Raw genomic sequence first — 18918 nt, forward strand, 5'->3', positions numbered from 1 at the left:
TTTGCAATGCTCTGAGGCAGGGACTGTGGGGATATACAATATGTGAATAATAGATGTGTAAACGAAGTGCTACAGGAACCCAATAGGAGTAGCTCTTTCCAGCTGGGGACTGGACAGACGCTCCAAGGCAGAAGTGTCACCTGAGCTAGGAAGAAGGGACAGGATTTTGGCAAAGTATATTCTGAATGAATAGATCTGTATCATTTGGATATGAAAGTACATAGTCTGTTCTGGAAGGAACTGGGTGATAGGAAAAGCAGCTGTGGGATTTGAATAGTATACCAAGGAGTTGTTAAGTGATAACCATGGAAGGCTTTCTAAGCTGGAAATAGCATAACATCTCTATTTTAGAAAGATAGCGCTGATATCACAGTGTGGAGAAAGGACAGAAGAGAAAGCGTAAGGGGCAGGAAAACATGAGGAAATTTATACTATTCCAAATTCTGAGGGAAGAATCATCTTTTAGTTAAGAACAGTTGAAAACAGTAGTATATTTAGGAGACATTCCAGAGGTAAAATTGAGAGGATGACTTAGTTGAGTGTAAGAAGTAGGTAGTGAAAATTAGGAAGAGGCAAGGATTACTCAGTGATCAGAAGACTGGGAATGCTATTGATAACAATAGTTACCATTTTTTTGAGGGCTGCTGTATACCAGACATTGTTCTAAGCACACTTTTTCATGGCTTTTTATTTAATAGTCCCAGTAGTTCTATTTGAAAATATAACCAATTTCACGAGAAAAAGAAAAGATAACTAAGGCCCAGAGATGTTGCTCAACTTAACTTACCCAAGATCACATGTTAATAAGTGGCAGAGCCCTGATTCATGTTTAGGGTTGAGCTCCTTAACACCACTCTTCTTGACGTAAGAGTGAGTGGGGAAGCGGCATTGGTGGGGATATCTAACTGACATCAGGAAATGTTTGTTGAGTCCAGTATAGGAGAAAGGAAGGCTGAGGACAAAAGTTGGGGAATGCTGTAATTTAAGAAAAGGGACTGTGTGTGGATGATTTGGGGGGGTGGGGCAATAAAGAGGACTATGAAATATGTCAGAAAAGCCAGGCTAACCAAGAAGAAACTATGACAACTGAGTGTATAGAAATAAAGAGCACAGGACAGAAATCAGTAACAAAACCAAAGCTGATTCTTTTGAAAATACCAATAAGATGGACAAAAACTGAGAGAAGATGTAAATAAACTCAAAGAATGAAAATTCAAAATCTGCTCTTCTTCCAATGTTCACTCTTAATCAATGGGAATAGTGGTTAGGAGCACGCCTTAAATAAAAAGAATATAAGCTAAATGCAAATAGACTTGATAACCCAGCTGAAATGGATAAAATTCTATGTAACATTAAAATTCCAAGTGTCAGGAAAGATACAAAAACCTTGAATATAACCATTAAAGAAACTGGAATAGTAATTAAAGAGCACCATCCCCCAACCCCTGACAAAAATAAGTTGGGCAGTTTGGTACAGAAAGCACAGTATCCTTCAGTCAGAGTTTAAACTTGGCTTTACTGCTTCTAAGCTATGACCTTCAGCCAAACAGAACTTAACTGAAATCCGTTTTTCTCATCCATAAAATGGGGATAACCGAACTTTTATAGGCTCTAGATATCAAATGAAATGACAACCACTGATAAACTGTAAGGGGCTAGACACATAACAATTACTGAAATAGTCTGAAAATTGCAAAAATATATTTACTTGTTCTACAAATATTGTACTTCTAACACATGCCTGGCTCTGTAGTTTGACACTTACTGATGAAGTGAAGTTTAACATTTAGCTTATCTAGACTAAATAGGAATTAAACTAGAAGACAGCCCAGTAGAGGAGCATTGTGACACATAGCATCCTGGACAATGAAAACCTAGTTTCCAACAGTTTTAAAAGGTCTTTAATTATTTCGTTAAAATGAAATGGGAGTATAGCTGCTGTATTTTAGACCTGAAAGGTATCAAATCATATACCTTTGTCCTATTTATCATCCTAGTTACCAACAAGACAAATTAACTTTAGTCCTTAAGTTTTGGCACTTATGGGTGATCTCTCTACTCAGTTTGATATTATCATTTTAATTAGAAAGAATACTTAAAAGATTTAGAAAATAATATCTTTAAAGATAAGAACCTTCCTCATTTTTAAGAGTTACCGAGAAGCATCATTGTAGTACTCTGGAAAACTGACAGCCAATTTCAAAATACAGTATGAGAAGTTACTGATTTACATGCAAAGAGTCAGTTTCCTGGTTTTCAAAATTAATTTTTCTTAATATTTAAAGCAAATTATCATTCTGAGTAGATTGGAATCTTTTAGAAATAGTATTAGAACATACTTTAGCAACATATAAAGTCCATATTTTTTTCTAGTAGCCTAGGCACATAAAATAATTAGGGACATTTCCTAAGCCTTAGCCTCTGTTTGCTGTATGTAACCCTTGATTTCACTGTCATCTTCCAATCACACATTCTGTAAAATGATTGGCAACTGACTTCTGTCAATCACAGGGGTGATGAGAGAACTGATCCACTGTGGTCTGTCTAGGAATGTAAAGAACTCAGGTCTTCCCGATGGATTTGCAATAACTATTTTAAAAAATCTTTTGTCCACTACAGTTCCCTACACTGCTTAATGGCCACATGCCAGTGCCAATCCCCAGTCTGGACAGAGCTGCTTCTCCAGTACTGCTTTCTTCGAACTCTCAGAAATCCTGATGACATCTGGCCACAATTAAAGACTCATTAACTGATGAAACAAATTTGTCCCCATGGGCTAGTTTACCTGTGTCATGAGAAGGACGTTGTGAAACCCGTCTGTTAATTTGGTTTGCACTTTTCATAACATGGATGGTCTAGATTTATGTTACCATTTTAAAAACTTTTTTATATTCAAGTATATATGAAAATCTGTTTTGCATTAAGTGAATTTTAATGTTTTTGTTTTTTATATCTTCTTAGCTCTTAAGTGTTGAACACTGTTGACAGTGAAGAACTTTTCTTAATGGTTTTCAATGTAACTAATAAGGATGTGAAGCTTTTTTCCTCTTTAATTCTGCATATGCTGAACTGTGCTTATATACACTATAACCAGCTGTGCCTTCCTTTGCATTTAGTTTAATGTAAATGATTTATATATTTTTTAGTATTAAGAGAAATTGAAAGACAAAAATTAGTATCAAACAACTCTCTAGTGGAATTTCATTATTTTTCACAAGTAGACAATATGAAAGCAGATTCATATTCTTTTTTGCTTTCAACTGTATGAGAATTGCCTTAGGACCTCTTTTGAACTGAAATTCAGTGAATATAATGTCCAAGTAATGTTTTTATAAGAAAAAAACTAAGCCATATTTAGACAATAAACTTTCATAAAAGAAAATATTCTAAAGTGCATTTTTTGAGAAATGAACGTTGAAAGGCTAGCTTCCTGTTTACAATCTTTTAGACTCCTTCCAAACAAAAACCTGAGATGGAAAAGCTATAAAGTTCACTCTATACATGCCCCTGGAATATTTCCTAGTTTAGCACATTCTTGTTTAAAAAAATTAACCTGGTTCTCCCAGTTTTCCATAGAGAATCATACCTCTCTGATGCATTTACTGTATCATTATGTTAGGGTTTCTCTAAACCCCTGAAACTATAATTAACATTTAAAAATCCTATGCTTTGGAAGAGGTTCACAGACTGGTGATGAATACAAATAACAAAGAAACAATTTTATAGAAACAATTTTGTAACACCAGGTGTCTTCATGTGTATAGGTATAGCCTTGCTTGTGGAAATTGAGAGGTGTAGGATACACTGCTTTATGTATTACTGTTTATGGTGAGAATGAAGGAAAACTGATCAAAGAAATATAAAATTCTTCAGGAGCCTCATCATTGTGGAACTGAACTGATTATATAACAATTTGGAATACTCAGCAGTAAATTCTTCTGTGCAGTGTAGTTTAGAGCAATGATAATAGAAACATATTTTCTGTTCCTTCAAAAAATCACCAGGCACTAGTCTACAGTGCCACTCTGTATATGAAGTAGTAAAGTTCTAATGTAAGATAAAAGAACTGGAAAGTGCCCAGTGCTTCCAATTCAAGATTAAGTTAATTATCATCCTTAACTATAACAGAAACCAATTTGAAATGTGCCTAAATAATTCATTGATCCAAATGAGGCATTAAATGGCAGGGATTATGAGAAAGGGTAAAAAATAAAGGTTGCCGAAACAAATATTTCTTGAATTTTCAGGAAATCTAAAATTTTGTTTTGACACTTACAAAGTGAGATTTTCAATTGGAATTGAGCATCTCTGTGTTTGGGGATGTATGCCCTTATCTGAGGAAAAAAATCCAAACACTCCAATATGCATCTTTGAATATAAAATAATGGGCCTGGTTCCAAAAATCTCCAAATAGACACTACTGTCACTCCCTTATAGGCTAAGGATAATTCTGTACATTTAAAATAAAAGCTGGTCCAGGGGACTGGTATTCACCAAACATAAAATGTTAGAAGAGGCCTTTGAGAATGCATCCAACCACGATTTCCAGGTAAGGACAACTGCACAGGAGAAGTGGGAGTTGCCTAAGGCTACATAGTTCATTAAAGGTAGAACAATGATTGGTGCTCAGTCCAGTTCTAGTTCCCCATGCCTAGCTATAGGTAACTACTGGTCCAAAGCTGTATGTTAGGTAGAAAAAAACAAAAAAAGAGCATTAAAAAAAAAAACCCTGTTTTGTCAGATAAGAGCACACCTCAAATTCAAGATTCTCACAGAGAAACTAAGTCAGTGTGCAAAAACCTCAACCAAAAATATTATTTTAAATGTAAATGTTGAATGTAAATCTGATTCTTGTACTCCCTTCCTCCAAATACTATGATTAACATACACTCTAGCTCCACTTATTAGAAATGGAAAAATACAATAATTTTCGATGGATCAAAAAACTCACTATAACACAAATAGAGAAATGGAGGTATTGAAGTATAACACTTATAGCTCTGACTCATTCTGTGTGTTGGGTTGGTTTGTTTGTTTTTTTAAACAATTATTTTAGTCAGAAAATAGGTTTCAAAAAACGTAAGAAATAACTTTGTTTCCCCCTTTTTATGTTTGCTTGATCAGTGTTAAAATGCTATGTATGGTAAAGTTTTATAGATCTATAACCTAAACGTTGGTCTCTTTGTACACATCTTTTCTATGACTGCAAATCTTCATTCAACTTTCATATATGTATCATTTTTACTGTTATTTTTGTTCAATAAATACTTTGTGATAAAAGGTGTGAAGAGGCAAGTGGATTGGTTTACTTCCATTTACTTGGGATGATCCAAATTCCACCATTCTATAGGGTGTAAGTTGGAAAATGAATTGTTATCTAGCTAAATATTGCACATCGAGACACACTATGTATATATAAATCTTATTTAAACACAGATATTTAAGGAAACAAATATACTTATTGAGGTTGAGTTGGGTGGAAGGGAATGGATTTGAAAAGTGGTCCTGTGATCTCTTAAATATGAAGTTCTATCTGTCATTCTGTACTGAGATAGGGAGGTAAGGAGAATGGGAAAAACGAAATTACCATTTATTCTTTTAGCTACAAATAATATCAGGAAATTAAAGCCATCCCACATTCATGGATTAGAGCACTTAATATTGTTAAGATCACAATACTACCGAGAGTGATCTACCAATTCAATGCAATTCCTATCACAATCCCAAAGAAACTTATTTTCCCCAGAAATAGAAAATCCCATCCTAAAATTTACATGGAATTTCAAGGAACCTTGAATATACAAAACAATCTTGAAAAAGGAAAACAAAGGTGGAGGACTTACACTTCTTGATTTCAAAACTTATAAAGCTACAATTAATTAAAACATTGCGGTACTGGCAGAAGGACAGAGATGTAGACTGAGAGAACAGAATTGAGAGCCCTGAAATAAACCCTCATACCTATGGTCAACTAATTTTCAACATGGATGCCAAGACCATCCAGTGGGAAAAAGACAGTTCTTTCAACAAGTAGGGCTAGGAAAACTACATACTCATATGCAAAAGAATAAGGTTGGACATTCACTTTACACCACAGACAAAAATTAATTCAAAATGGATCAAGGCCCTAAATGTAAGCGCTAAAACTATAAAACTCTTAAAATGGGGGAAAATATTCATGTTCTTGGATTTGGCAATACCAACTTAAATATGCCTCCAACACCAGAGGCAACAAAAGAAAAAATAAACTGGACTTCATTAAAATTAAAAACTTCTGTATATATCAATAGGACATCATCAAGAAAGTGAACACAACCCACAGGAGAAAATAATTACAACTCATATACCTCATAAGGGTCTAATCCAGAATATATAAAGAACTCCTACAACTCAACAACAAAAAGACATCCAACCAAATTTTAAAAAGGGCAAAGGACTTGAATAGACATTTCTCTAAAGCAGATACACAAATGGCCAGTAAACACATGAAAAGCTGCTTAACACCCAGTCATTAGGAAAATGCAAATCAAAACCACAATGAGACACCACTTCACAGCTATTAGAATGAATATAATGGGAGAAAATTTAAAAAGCAAGGACGAGGAGAAACTGGACCTCATATATTACTACTGAGAATGTAAAATGGTACGGTCACTGTAGAAAACAGTTTGGCGGTTCCTCAAAAAGTTAAACATAATATTACTAACTAACCCAACAATTCCACTCCTAGGTATATAAAACCCAAAGAATTGAAAACAAGGGTTCAAACAGATGCTTGTATACCAGTGTTCATAGTGACATTATTTACAACAGCCAAAAATGGAAAAAAACAGTGTCTATCAACAGATGAGTGGATAAGCAAATGTTGTATAGTCGTACAACGTTATTCAGGCATGAAAACAAATGAAGTTCTGACACATGCTACAACATGGATGAACCTTGAAAACATCATGCAGGTGAAATAAGCCAGACACAAAAAAACAAGTGTGCTATGATTCCACTTACATGAAATATCTAGAATAAGCAAATTCACAAAGACAAAAAGTATTGGATTGGCCAAAAACTTCGTTCAGGTTTTTCTGTATAACATCTTACAGAAAAACCCAACCGAACTTTTTGGCCAATCCACGATATATGAGAGGTTACCCAAGAGCTGGGGAAAGGGGAAAACGTGGGAGGGTGGGGGTTAAATCTTAATGGGTACAAAGTTTCTGTTTGGAGTGATGAAAAACTTTGGAGCTCGACTGTGGTAAATGCTTTACAACACTGTGAACGTAATAATTAATGCCACTGAACTGTATACTTACGACGTATAAAAATGGCAACTTTTATGTTATATGTATTTTACCACAATTTTAAAAAATAGTAAAAACAAAAACACACACAAAAAACAACCACATGAACTGTCTTGGGTCAAAAAGATCGTTATAACATGTTAACAAGTACTCTTTCAAATGTAAGCTGATAAAGCACCAAATAGAATGCAGCCACTTCTATATATAGAGTAACATATTCAGTGTGTTAACAACATCACTTGGAAGGAAAACAAAAAGGCATCCTCTCTTACCTTTAAGAACCTTGTCAGTTTAAGATGAATCACGTGTTCAAGGTTCAATATTTCTGAGTTTCAATTGTCTTCACTGCAAAGTTTTCAGAATCTGAATGGTGCTCAAGTATCAAAAAAAGATCAAATTTCTTAGTAAAATGAAGAAACATCCCCAGCTTTTCCTAGGAAGAACAATTTTATGTAACTGCTGGATACAGTTCTTCACCTTTTATATGCAAGAATCAAACAAATGGATAACTATGTCAAATTTGCAACAAATATATCATGAATGAAATGAAAAATCTGACAATGATACTTAAAAGTGCTATCCTATAAAATTACAGTAAAGATTATTAAATGAATGGCCAGCACAATTGTAAATTAATTGCCATTGACACAGTGAGACTTCATCATCTTAAGGAGATCCATTAAGAGAAAATGATCCCAGAGATTGGTTCAAGATGGCAGAGTAGAAGGACATGCGCTCACTCCCTCTTGTGAGAGCACCAGAATCACAACTAACTGCTGAACAATCATCGACAGGAAGACACTGGAACTCACCAAAAAAGATACCCCACACCCAAAGACAAACGAGAAGCGGCAGTGAGATGGTAGGAGGGGTGCAATCAATAAAATCAAGCCCCATAACCGCTGGGTGGGTGACTCACAAACTGGAGAACAATTATACCACAGAAGTCCACCCACTGGAGTGAAGTTTCTGAGCCCCACGTCAGGCTTCCCAACCTGGGGGTCTGGCAACAGGAAGAGGAATTCCCACAGAATCAGACTTTGAAGGCTAGCAGAATTTGATTGCAGGACTTCAACGGGACTAGGGGAAACAGAGACTCCACTCTTGGAGGGCACACACAAGGTAGTGTGCGCACTGGGACCTAGGGGAAGGAGCAGTGACCCCATAGGAGACTGAACCAGACCTACCTGCTACTGTTGGAGGGTCTTCTGCAGAGGCGGGGGGTGGCTGAGGCTCACCGTGGCGACAAGGACACTGGCAGCAGAAGTTCTGGAAGTACTGCTTGGCATAAATCCTACTGGAGTCCGCTATTAGGCCCACCAAAGAGCCCAGTAGGCTCCAGTGCTGGGTCACCTCAGGCCAAACAACCAACAGGGAGGGAACTCATCCCCATCCATCAGCAAACAAGTGGATTAAAGTTTTACTGAGCTCTGCCCACCAGAGCAACAGCCAGCTCTACCCACCACCAGTTACCCACCATCAGTCCCTCCCATCAGGAAGCTTGCAAAAGCCTCTTAGATAGCTCATCCACCAGAGAGCAGACAGCAGAAGCAAGAAGAACTACAATCCTGCAGCCTGTGGAACAAAAACCACATTCACAGAAAGACAAGATGAAAAGGCAGAGGGCTGTGTACCAGATGAAGGAACAAGATAAAACCCCAGAAAAACAACTAAATGAAGTGGAGATAGGCAGCCTTCCAGAAAAAGAATTCAGAATAATGATAGTGAAGATGATCCAGGACCTTGGGAAAACAATGAAGGCAAAGATCAAGAAGATGCAAGAAATCTAACAATGACTTAGAAGAATTAAAGAACAAACACCTAGAAGAAGTAAAGAACAGAGATGAACAACACAATAGCTGAAATGAAAAATACGCTAGAAGGAATCAATGGCAGAATAACTAAGGCAGAAGAATGGATAAGTGACCTGGAAGACAGAATGGTGGAATTCACTGCCATGCAACAGACTACAGAAATAAGAATGAAAGGAAATGAAGACAGCCTAAGAGACCTCTGGGACAACATTAAATGCACCAACATTCACATTATAGGGGTCCCAGAAGGAGAAGAGAGAGAGAAAGGACCCGAGAAAATATTTGAAGAGATTATAGTTGAAAACTTCCCTAACATGGGGAAGGAAATAGCCACCCAGGTCCAGGCAGCACAGAGAGTCCCAGGCAGGATAAACCCAAGGAGAAACACGCCGAGACACACAGTAATCAAACTGACAAAAATTAAAGACAAAGAAAAATTATTAAAAGCAACAAGGGAAAACTGACAAATAACATACAAGGGAACTCCCATAATGTTAACGGCTGATTTCTCAGCAGAAACTCTACAAGCCAGAAGGGAGTGGCATCATATATTTAAAGTGATGAAAGGGAAGAACCTACAACCAAGATTACTCTACCCGGCAAGGATCTCATTCAGATTCAATGGAGAAATCAAAAGCTTTACAGACAAGCAAAAGCTAAGAGAATTCAGCACCACCAAACCAGCTCTACAACAAATGCTAAAGGAACTTCTCTAAGAAGTGGGAAACACAAGAGAAGGACCTACAAAAACAAAAACAAAACAATTAAGAAAATGGTAATAGGAACATACATATTGATAATTACCTTAAATGTGAATGGATTAAATGCTCCAACCAAAAGGCAGAGGCTGGCTGAATGGATACAAAAACAAGACCCATATGTATGCTGTCCACAGGAGACCCACTTCAGACCTAGGGACACATACAGACTGAAGGTGAGGGGATGGAAAAAGATATTCTATGCAAATGGAAATCAAAAGAAAGCTGGAATAGCAGTACTCATATCAGATAAAACAGACTTTAAAATAATGTTACAAGAGACAAGGAAGGACACTACATAATGACCAAGGGATCGATCCAAGAATAAGATATAACAATTATAAATATATATGCACCCAACATAAGAGCACCTCAATACATAAGGCAAATGCTAACAACTATAAAAGAGAAAATTGACAGTATCACAATAATAGTGGGGGACTTTACCACCTCATTTACATCAATGGACAGATCATCCAGACAGAAAATTAATAAGGAAACACATGCTTTAAATGACACAAAAGACCAGATAGATTTAATTGATATTTATAAGACATTCCATCCGAAAACAGCAGATTACACTTCCTTCTCAAGTGAACAGCGAACATTCTCCAGGATAGATCACATCTTGGGTCAGAGATCAAGCCTTGGTAAATTTAAGAAAACTGAAATCATATCAAGCATCTTTTCCGACCACAACGCTATGACATTAGAAATCAATTACAGGGGAAAAAACGTAAAAAATACAAACACGAGAAGGCGAAACAATACATTACTAAATAACCAAGAGACCACTGAAGAAATCAAAGAGGAAATCAAAAAATACCTAGAGAGAAATGACAATGAAAACATGACGATCCAAAACCTATGGGATGCAGCAAAAGCAGTTCTAAGAGGGAAGTTTATAGCTATACGATCATGCCTCAAGAAACAAGAAAAATCTAAAATAAACAATCTAATCTTACACCTAAAGGAACTAGAGAAAGAAGAACAAACAAAACCCAAAGTTAGTAGAAGGAAAGAAATCATAAAGACCAGAGAAGAAATAAATGAAATAAAAACAAAGAAAACAATAGCAAAGATCAATAAAACTAAAAGCTGGTTCTTTGAGAAGATAAACAAAATTGATAATTCTTTAGCCAGACTCATCAAGAAAAAGAGGGAGAAGACTCAAATCAATAAAATTAGAAATGAAAAAAGATGTTACAACAGACACTGCAGAAATACAAAGCATCATAAGAGACTATTACAAGCAACTCTATGCCAATAAAATGGACAACCTGGAAGAAATGGACAAGTTCTTAGAAAAGTATAACCTTCCAAGACTGAACCAGGAAGAAATAGAAAATATGAACAGACCAATCACAAGTAATGAAACTGAAACTGTGATTAAAACTCTTCCAACAAACAAAAGTCCAGGACCAGATGGCTTCACAGGTGAATTCTATCAAACATTTAGAGAAGAGCTAACACCCATCCTTCTCAAACTCTTCCAAAACACTGCAGAGGGAGGAACACTCCCAACTCATTCTACGAGGCTACCATCACCCTGATACCCAAACCAGACAAAGATACCACAAAAAAAGAAAATTACAGAGCAATATCACTGATGAATATAGATACAAAAATCCTCAACAAAATACTAGCAAACAGATTCCGACAACACACTAAAAGGATCATATACCATATCAAGTGGGATTTATCCCAGGGATGCAAGGATTCTTCAATATATACAAATCAACCAATGTGACACGCCATATTAACAAACTGAAGAATAAAAACCATATGATCATCTCAATAGAAGTGGAAAAAGCTTTTGACAAAATTCAATACCCATTTATGATAAAAAAAAAAAACTCTCCAGAGAGCGGGCATAGAAGGAACCTACCTCAACATAATAAAAACCATATATGACAAACCCACAGCAAACATCATTCTCAGTGGTGAAAAACTGTAAGCATTTCCCCTAAGATCAGGAACAAGTATGTCCACTCTTTATACTATTATTCAACATAATTTTGGAAGTCCTAGCCACAGCAATCATAGAAGAAAAAGGAATACAAATTGGAAAAGCAGTAAAACTGTCACTATTCGCAGATGACATGATACTATACATAGATAATCCTAAAGATGCCACCAGAGGGCTTCCCTACTGGCACAGTAGTTAAGAATCTGCCAGCCAATGCAGGGGATATGGGTTCAGGCCCTGGTCCGGGAAGATTCCACATGCCATGAAGCAACTAAGCCCATGCGCTACAACTACTGAGCCTGCGTGCCACAATTACTGAAACCCGTGTGCCTAGAACCCGTGCTCCACAACGAGAAGCCACCGCAATGAGTAGCCCCTGCTTGCTGCAACTAGAGAAAGCCTGCCCGCAGCAAAGACCCAACACAGCCAAAATGAATAAAGTTAAAAAAAAAAAAAAAAAGATGCCACCAGAAAACTACTAGACCTAATCAATGAATTTGGTAAAGTTGCAGGATACAAAATTAATACACAGAAACCTCTTGCATTCCTATACATTAACAACAAAAGATCAGAAAGAGAAATTAAGGAAATAATCCCATTCACCACTGCAACAAAAAGAATAAAATACCTAAGAATAAACCCACCTAAGGAGGTAAAAGACCTGTATGCAGAAAACTATAAGACACTGATGAAAGAAATCAAAGATAACACAAACAGATGGAGAGATATATCATGTTCTTGGATTGGAAGAATCAATATTGTGAAAATGACTATACTACCCAAAGCAATCTACAGATTCAATGCAATCTCTATCAAATTACCAATGGTAGTTTTTACAGAACAAAAAAATCTTAAAATTTGTATGGAGACACAAAAGATCCCGAATAGCCAAAGCAATCTTGAGGGAAAAAAAAATGGAGCTGGAACAATCAGACTCCCTTACTTCAGACTATATTACAAAGCTACAGTAATCAAGACAATATGGTACTAGCACAAAAACAGACATATAGATCAATGGAACAGGATAGAAAGCCCAGAGTTAAACCAACACACCTATAGTCAACTAATCTATGACAAAGGAAGCAAGTATATACAATGGAGAAAAGACAGTTTCTTCAATAAGTGGTGCTGGGAAAACTGGACAGCTACATGTAAAGGACTGAAATTAGAACACTCCCTAACACCATACATAAAAATAAACTCAAAATGGATTAAAGGGTTTTGCAGGTGGCGCAGTGGTTAAGAATCCACCTGCCAATGCAGGGAACACGGGTTCAAGCCCTGGTCTGGGGAGATCCCACATGCTGCGGAGCAACTAAGGCTGTGCACCACAACTACTGAGCCTGTGCTCTAGAGTCCACAAACCACAACTACTGAGCCTGTGTGCCACAACTACTGAAGCCCGTATGCCTAGAGCCCGTGCTCCGCAACGAGAAGCCACTGCAATGAGAAGCCCGCACACCACAACGAACAGTTGCCCCCGCTCACCACAACTAGAGAAAGCCCGCATGCAGCAACGAAGACTCAATGCAGCCGAAAATAAATAAATTTAAAAAAAGAATTAAAGACCTAAATGTCCAGTCTTACACTGGACACTATAAAACTCTTAGAGGAAAACATAGGAAGCACACTCTTTGGCATAAATCACAGCAAGATCTTTTTTGACCCACCTCCTAGAGTAATGGAAATAAAAACAAAAATAAACAACTGGGACCTAATGAAACTTAAAAGCTTTTGTACAGCAAAGGAAACAAGACGAAAAGGCCCTCAGAATGGGAGAAAATACTTGCAAATGAATCAACGGACAAAGGATTAATCTCCAAAAATAGAAACAGCTCATGCAGCTCAATATTAAAAAAACAAACAACTAATCAAAAAATAGGCAGAAGACCTAAATAGACATTCCTCCAAAGACGACAAACAGATAGCCAACAGGCACATGAAAAGATGCTCAACAACACTAATTATTAGAGAAATGCAAATCAAAACTACAGTGAGGTATCACCTCACACTGGTTAGAAAAGGTATCATCAGAAAGTCTACAAACAACAAATGCTGGAGAGAGTGTGCAGAAAAGGGAACCCTCTTGCACTGTTGGTGGGAATGTAAATTAATACAGCCACTATGGAGAACAGTACAGAGGTTCATTAAAAAACTAAAAATAGAATTACCATATGACCCAGCAATCCCACTACTGGGCATATACCCAGAGAAAACCATAATTCAAAAAGACACATGTACCCCAATGTTCACTGCAGCACTATTTACAATAGCCAGGTCATGGAAGCAACCTAAATGCCCATTGACAGAAGAATGGATAAAGACGATGTGATACATATATACAATGGAATATTACTCAGCCATAAAAAAGAACGAAATTGGGTCAGTGGTAGAGACATGGATGGATCTAGAGACTGTCATACAGAGTGAAGTAAGTCAGAAAGAGAAAAACAAATATCATATATTAATGCATATATGTGGAATCTAGGAAAATGGTACAGATGAACCGGTTTGCAAGGCAGAAATAGAGACACAGATGTAGAGAACAAACGTATTGACACCAAGAGGGGAAAGTGGGGTGGGGGTGGTGTGATGAATTGGGAGATTGGGATTGACATATATACACTAACATGTATAAAATAGATAACTAAAAAGAACCTGCTGCATAAAAATAAATAAATAAAATTGGAAAAAAAAAAGATCCCATTCTGCACAGCCTTCTTCCCCAAGAAAGAACTGTGACTCAACAAAACCACATTTTAACAACATGAAGATTTTGTTATTATAAATTTCAAAACAAAATGGAGGAATTTTCACATAATATTTATAACCTTCAAAGTACAATATTAATACATATCTGTCAGTTAGAAATAACAGCAGTTTGTTAGGCTACAGGGTTTAACATAAAACCAATTTACAAATGTGAAAAGCAGTAGTGCTCCAATATTCACCATTACACATGAATCTGTTTCTTCCAGAAAATTTTTCTTAAAAAATTAAAATTTCAGTATTATGAAATATTAAAATAACACCCCAAACATGCCACAATCACTATTCACAAATAAAATTAAAATGAAATATACAAAAATTCACTTAATACTGTTAAATAACAATAAACTACAAGATTTCCTGAACAGAAATGGTAGGACCCCTGAATGTTTTACAGTGAATGTCAGGAAAAGAATTAAGTTATGACTATTTTCATGATATATAAGCCCAAAATTTACATGACCATTTCAAAATATCGCAATTAAGATTTGCAGTTGGTAAGATGCACTAAACAAACAGTCCTTAAAAGTGAACACAAATGCTTAAAACACTGTTACCAACACCAAGGTGTATTTATGATGTTCAAAAAGATGCATAATTAAAACTGTAATATTTACTACCTCTGGTAAACAGATAACATCTATAATGCTTTAAAACAATCTTCCAAGTTCTCATTTCTCTCATTTGTATTTAGCATGGCTCATTTCAAAGACATATTACAGCTTTCAACTGATTCCAAGTGAATGTTATTAAAACACACACACACAGCTCCCAAATGAAATAAAACTGTTCCCCAATGATCATCCATTCTAATAAAAGAATTGTATTTAAAACAAATAAACAAAACAAGACCTCTGATGTTTGACTGGACTTGTATGGTTTAGTTTTAACTAAATTAAAGCACGATGTAAAATAGGTAAGTGTATTAGTATACAAATATCCAATAATATGCAGGAAATATTTCTAAAATGAGGAAAAATAAAAATAAAAAATTTTGGTGCTTTAATTTACTGGTATTTAATACGAGATCCCCAAAATGTCAGATATTCACTTGCTTGAATCAACTTCTGCATCACATGCTTTCCTAAACATAATGTGCTTATCAATTTCTTACTACACTATTTGCCAATGTTCAATAAAAAAATTATATAGCATGAATGTAAGAGTGTTCAAGTTGGCTCACTTATTTCACTGTTAAGCAAAGCTGGATTTACATTCCAGGAAACACTGCAGTTTAATTTTAAAAACAAACAAAGAAAAAATGCAGCAGTAAAACAATTTGTGAGGAGAAACAGATGCATTCACGTATAATAAAGCCACTGCAACTTCTTCAGGCATTCAACTGTTGTGTTAAATAAACAGACAGTAGTTATTTAGCAGCAATGATTCCGCAATAAATAATGCATTGTGTTTCTCAGTCCTGCACAAAAATTGCAGCTACAGTTACATCAATAGCTGTAACCTACTGGCTCTAATGGCAGAGAAGACCTTAAAACCAACTGTACAAAAAAATTGTCACACTGTGACAACAAATATAAAAACAATTTGTAGGTCTGAAATAAAAAGACTCCACTGTGAAGAGGACAGTATAGACAAACGAAGATTCCAAGTCCACCAAAAGAAATAATTGCCTTCAGATCTGAGTCCTTGATTGATAAGAAAGGCTGGGGGCTGGGCTTGAAACCATGTTACCAGACTTAAAAGAGCATGCTCTGTCTTCTGTTCTTCCCATGTCCTAAAATATAAAGTCATTTTATGAGGCAGTTCAACGTTCAGTTTTATCCCACATACAGTATTTGTTGACTCTATGAAGCTAATGTTCCCACCAGCAAAAGCTAATATTCCACGGTAAGAGTGATCAGCACTGTCTTAAATGACCCTTTTGTTGATGGGGTCAGTCTACAGCTTCTATGCTTCGAAGTGATGAACCTGATGACTAGGGAAGCACAAGATGTGTCTTCTGCCTCAGGTGCCAGGGATGGCGTGTGCAGTGATCAAGCCAGGCCACTTGTAAAAGGTCTTTGTGCCATCTGCAGCTTTCAGGATCCCTGATTTGACTGAGTCAGATCTCTCTCTGAAGAATTACTGAGCTGCCCATATCATACAGGAAAGTATGTGCAATGCTAAACATACACAGCTGTGGAATGCACTGTACATTGTTTTTTACATCAATAATTTTACCGATCAATTTATAAACCCAAAACTTGGTTCCACGCAAAATTTCATGATCGACACGTGAAATGGTTTATGACAAACACACCTGTCTCTGGATAAGAAGAATTTCGAAAACCCGGGTCCTTTTGCAATTGAATCTCTTTCAAACTGAATATTGATACACCTAAAATGCACAGACAAAAATTATCAGATGAAAGTCTATCATTAAAGCAAATATAATCCAACTATAGACAAAATATCTAAAAATGTATACTGATTCAACATGAAACATTTATACTACATTTACAAGGTTACAGCCCTGCTGAAATATTTTCCCTTTTGTCCCAATGTCTTAAGAAAACCAAACCAAATAACCTCTCCCTCAGAACCTTTCTCCCCCAATTCTGCCTTAAATCATGCTTTGAGTATGTGTTTCTCTAAGGAGAATGTACATTGTCTATTTCTAGGGCTTACTGAGGTTGGAAGACCTAATCAAAATGTATTACTCGGTTTTATTCTCTCTGTTCTTTATCTGTCTCCTTATGATGGCATGAAGGTCAAATCCTCAAACTATCTTCAGAATTTTAGAGAAAAACAAGAAATGGGTTTGTACACCTCACCCACACCTCAAACTATAAAACTTGGTATTAATAATGAAACGTAAATCTCTTAAAAAACACTTGTAACTCATCCTTCTTATTTCCATCTCTGCCAGAGAGGTAGTCTTTCATTAAAAAATATCCAGGGCTTCCCTGGTGGTGCAGTGGTTGCGAGTCCGCCTGCCGATGCAGGGGACACGGGTTCGTGCCCCAGTCCGGGAAGATCCCGCATGCCGCGGAGTGGCTGGGCCTGTGAGCCATGGCCGCTGAGCCTGCGCGTCCGGAGCCTGTGCCCCGCAACGGGAGAGGCCACAACAGTGAGAGGCCCGCGTACTGCAAAAAAAAAAAAAAATATCCAATAGGGGCTTCCCTGGTGGCACAGTGGTTAAGAATCCACCTGCCAATGCCAGGGACGTAAGTTCGAGCCCTGGTCTGGGAAGATCCCACGTGTGGCAGAGCAGCTAAGCCCATGTGTCACAACTACTGGGCCTGTGCTCTAGAGCCCTTGAGCCACAACTACTGAAGCCCTTGCGCCTAAAGGCAGTGCTCTGCAACAAGAGAAGCCACCGCAACGAGAAGCCCACACACCACAACGAAGAGCAGCCCCCGCTCACCGCAACTAGAGAAAGCCCATGCGCAGTAGAGAAGACCCAACGCAGCCAAAAATAAATTAATTAATTAAAATATGTATATATCCAATAAGTTCTAAGTGAAAAGTCTTGAGGAGTCTTGATTCCAATTAGAAAACCTTTTAGTGAATCAATACTGTCTAGTAAATGAGAACGGGAAATTAATGAAAGCTTTTGGCTGTTCAGTTCCCAAATATTCTCTTAATTCCTCACTCACCTTGCTAATTTTTAAAAATTTATTTTTGGCTGCATTGGGTCTTTGTTGCTGCGTGCAGGCTTTTCTCTAGTTGTGGCGAGCCGAGGCTACTCTTCGTTGCAGTGTGCGGGCTTCTCACTGTGGTGGCTTCTCTTGTTGTGGAGCATGGGCTCTAGGCACACAGGCTTCAGTAATTGTGGCACGCGGGCTCAGTAGTTGAGGCGCATGGGCTTAGTTGCTCCGTAGCATGTGGGATCTTCCCAGACCAGGGCTCGAACCCGTGTCCCCTGCATTGGCAGGCGGATTCTTAACTACTGCGCCACCAGGGAAGTCCTCACCTTGCTAATTTTAAAGTAAAATATTGGGGTAATTTATAAGAAACTTCTGAGTAAAATCAAGCAGTTACCCCAGGCATGAGAAATCAGCTATTTTAGTGACAATATGCTCACCACTGTCATGGGGATGGTAAAGTCAGAGTGAACACAGTAAAGGAAAATCATCTTCACATCTTGAAAAAGAAATTTACTTCCACAAAAAAATCTTGTTTTGATTGTGCTTCATTACTATTTACTTGAAATCCATTTTTAACAACTCTGAATCAAAGCAATCCAGATTGGGCCTAATGACAACGTCTATCATCAGATGGCATTTTCCACTTACTTAAGTCAAATAAGACTAATGACCCACATCTAAGTGCTACTGATTTCTTACAGAGTCGTGGCAATATACTCAGTG

General features: G+C 37.1%; 2 protein-coding genes across 7 annotated transcripts in view; one reads left to right on the plus strand and one right to left on the minus strand.

The window, feature by feature from the left end:
* The window catches only part of ELK3 (ETS transcription factor ELK3), a 69296-nt gene extending 64012 nt beyond the window's left edge, over nt 1-5284 (plus strand). The window contains exon 5 of the mRNA XM_004269519.3: nt 2620-5284. Within this exon, the coding sequence (XP_004269567.1) occupies nt 2620-2718 (99 nt within the window). The 3' untranslated portion in view covers nt 2719-5284. The remainder of the gene's footprint in view (nt 1-2619) is intronic.
* CDK17 (cyclin dependent kinase 17) overlaps nt 1-18918 on the minus strand; it is a 123977-nt gene that overhangs the window by 10619 nt on the left and 94440 nt on the right. For 2 of the 6 annotated variants that reach the window (XM_049695034.1, XM_049695030.1), the window contains exons 16-17: nt 16866-16943; nt 5540-10020 (exon numbers count right to left, since the gene is read on the minus strand). In XM_049695034.1, coding sequence (XP_049550991.1) covers nt 9851-10020; nt 16866-16943 — 248 coding nt within the window. In that variant the 3' untranslated portion in view covers nt 5540-9850. The other 4 variants (XM_049695031.1, XM_049695033.1, XM_004269517.4 and 1 more) reach the window with 4 other exon arrangements.

Source organism: Orcinus orca, chromosome 11 (assembly GCF_937001465.1).
Source record: "Orcinus orca chromosome 11, mOrcOrc1.1, whole genome shotgun sequence".
NCBI lineage: Eukaryota > Metazoa > Chordata > Mammalia > Artiodactyla > Delphinidae > Orcinus > Orcinus orca.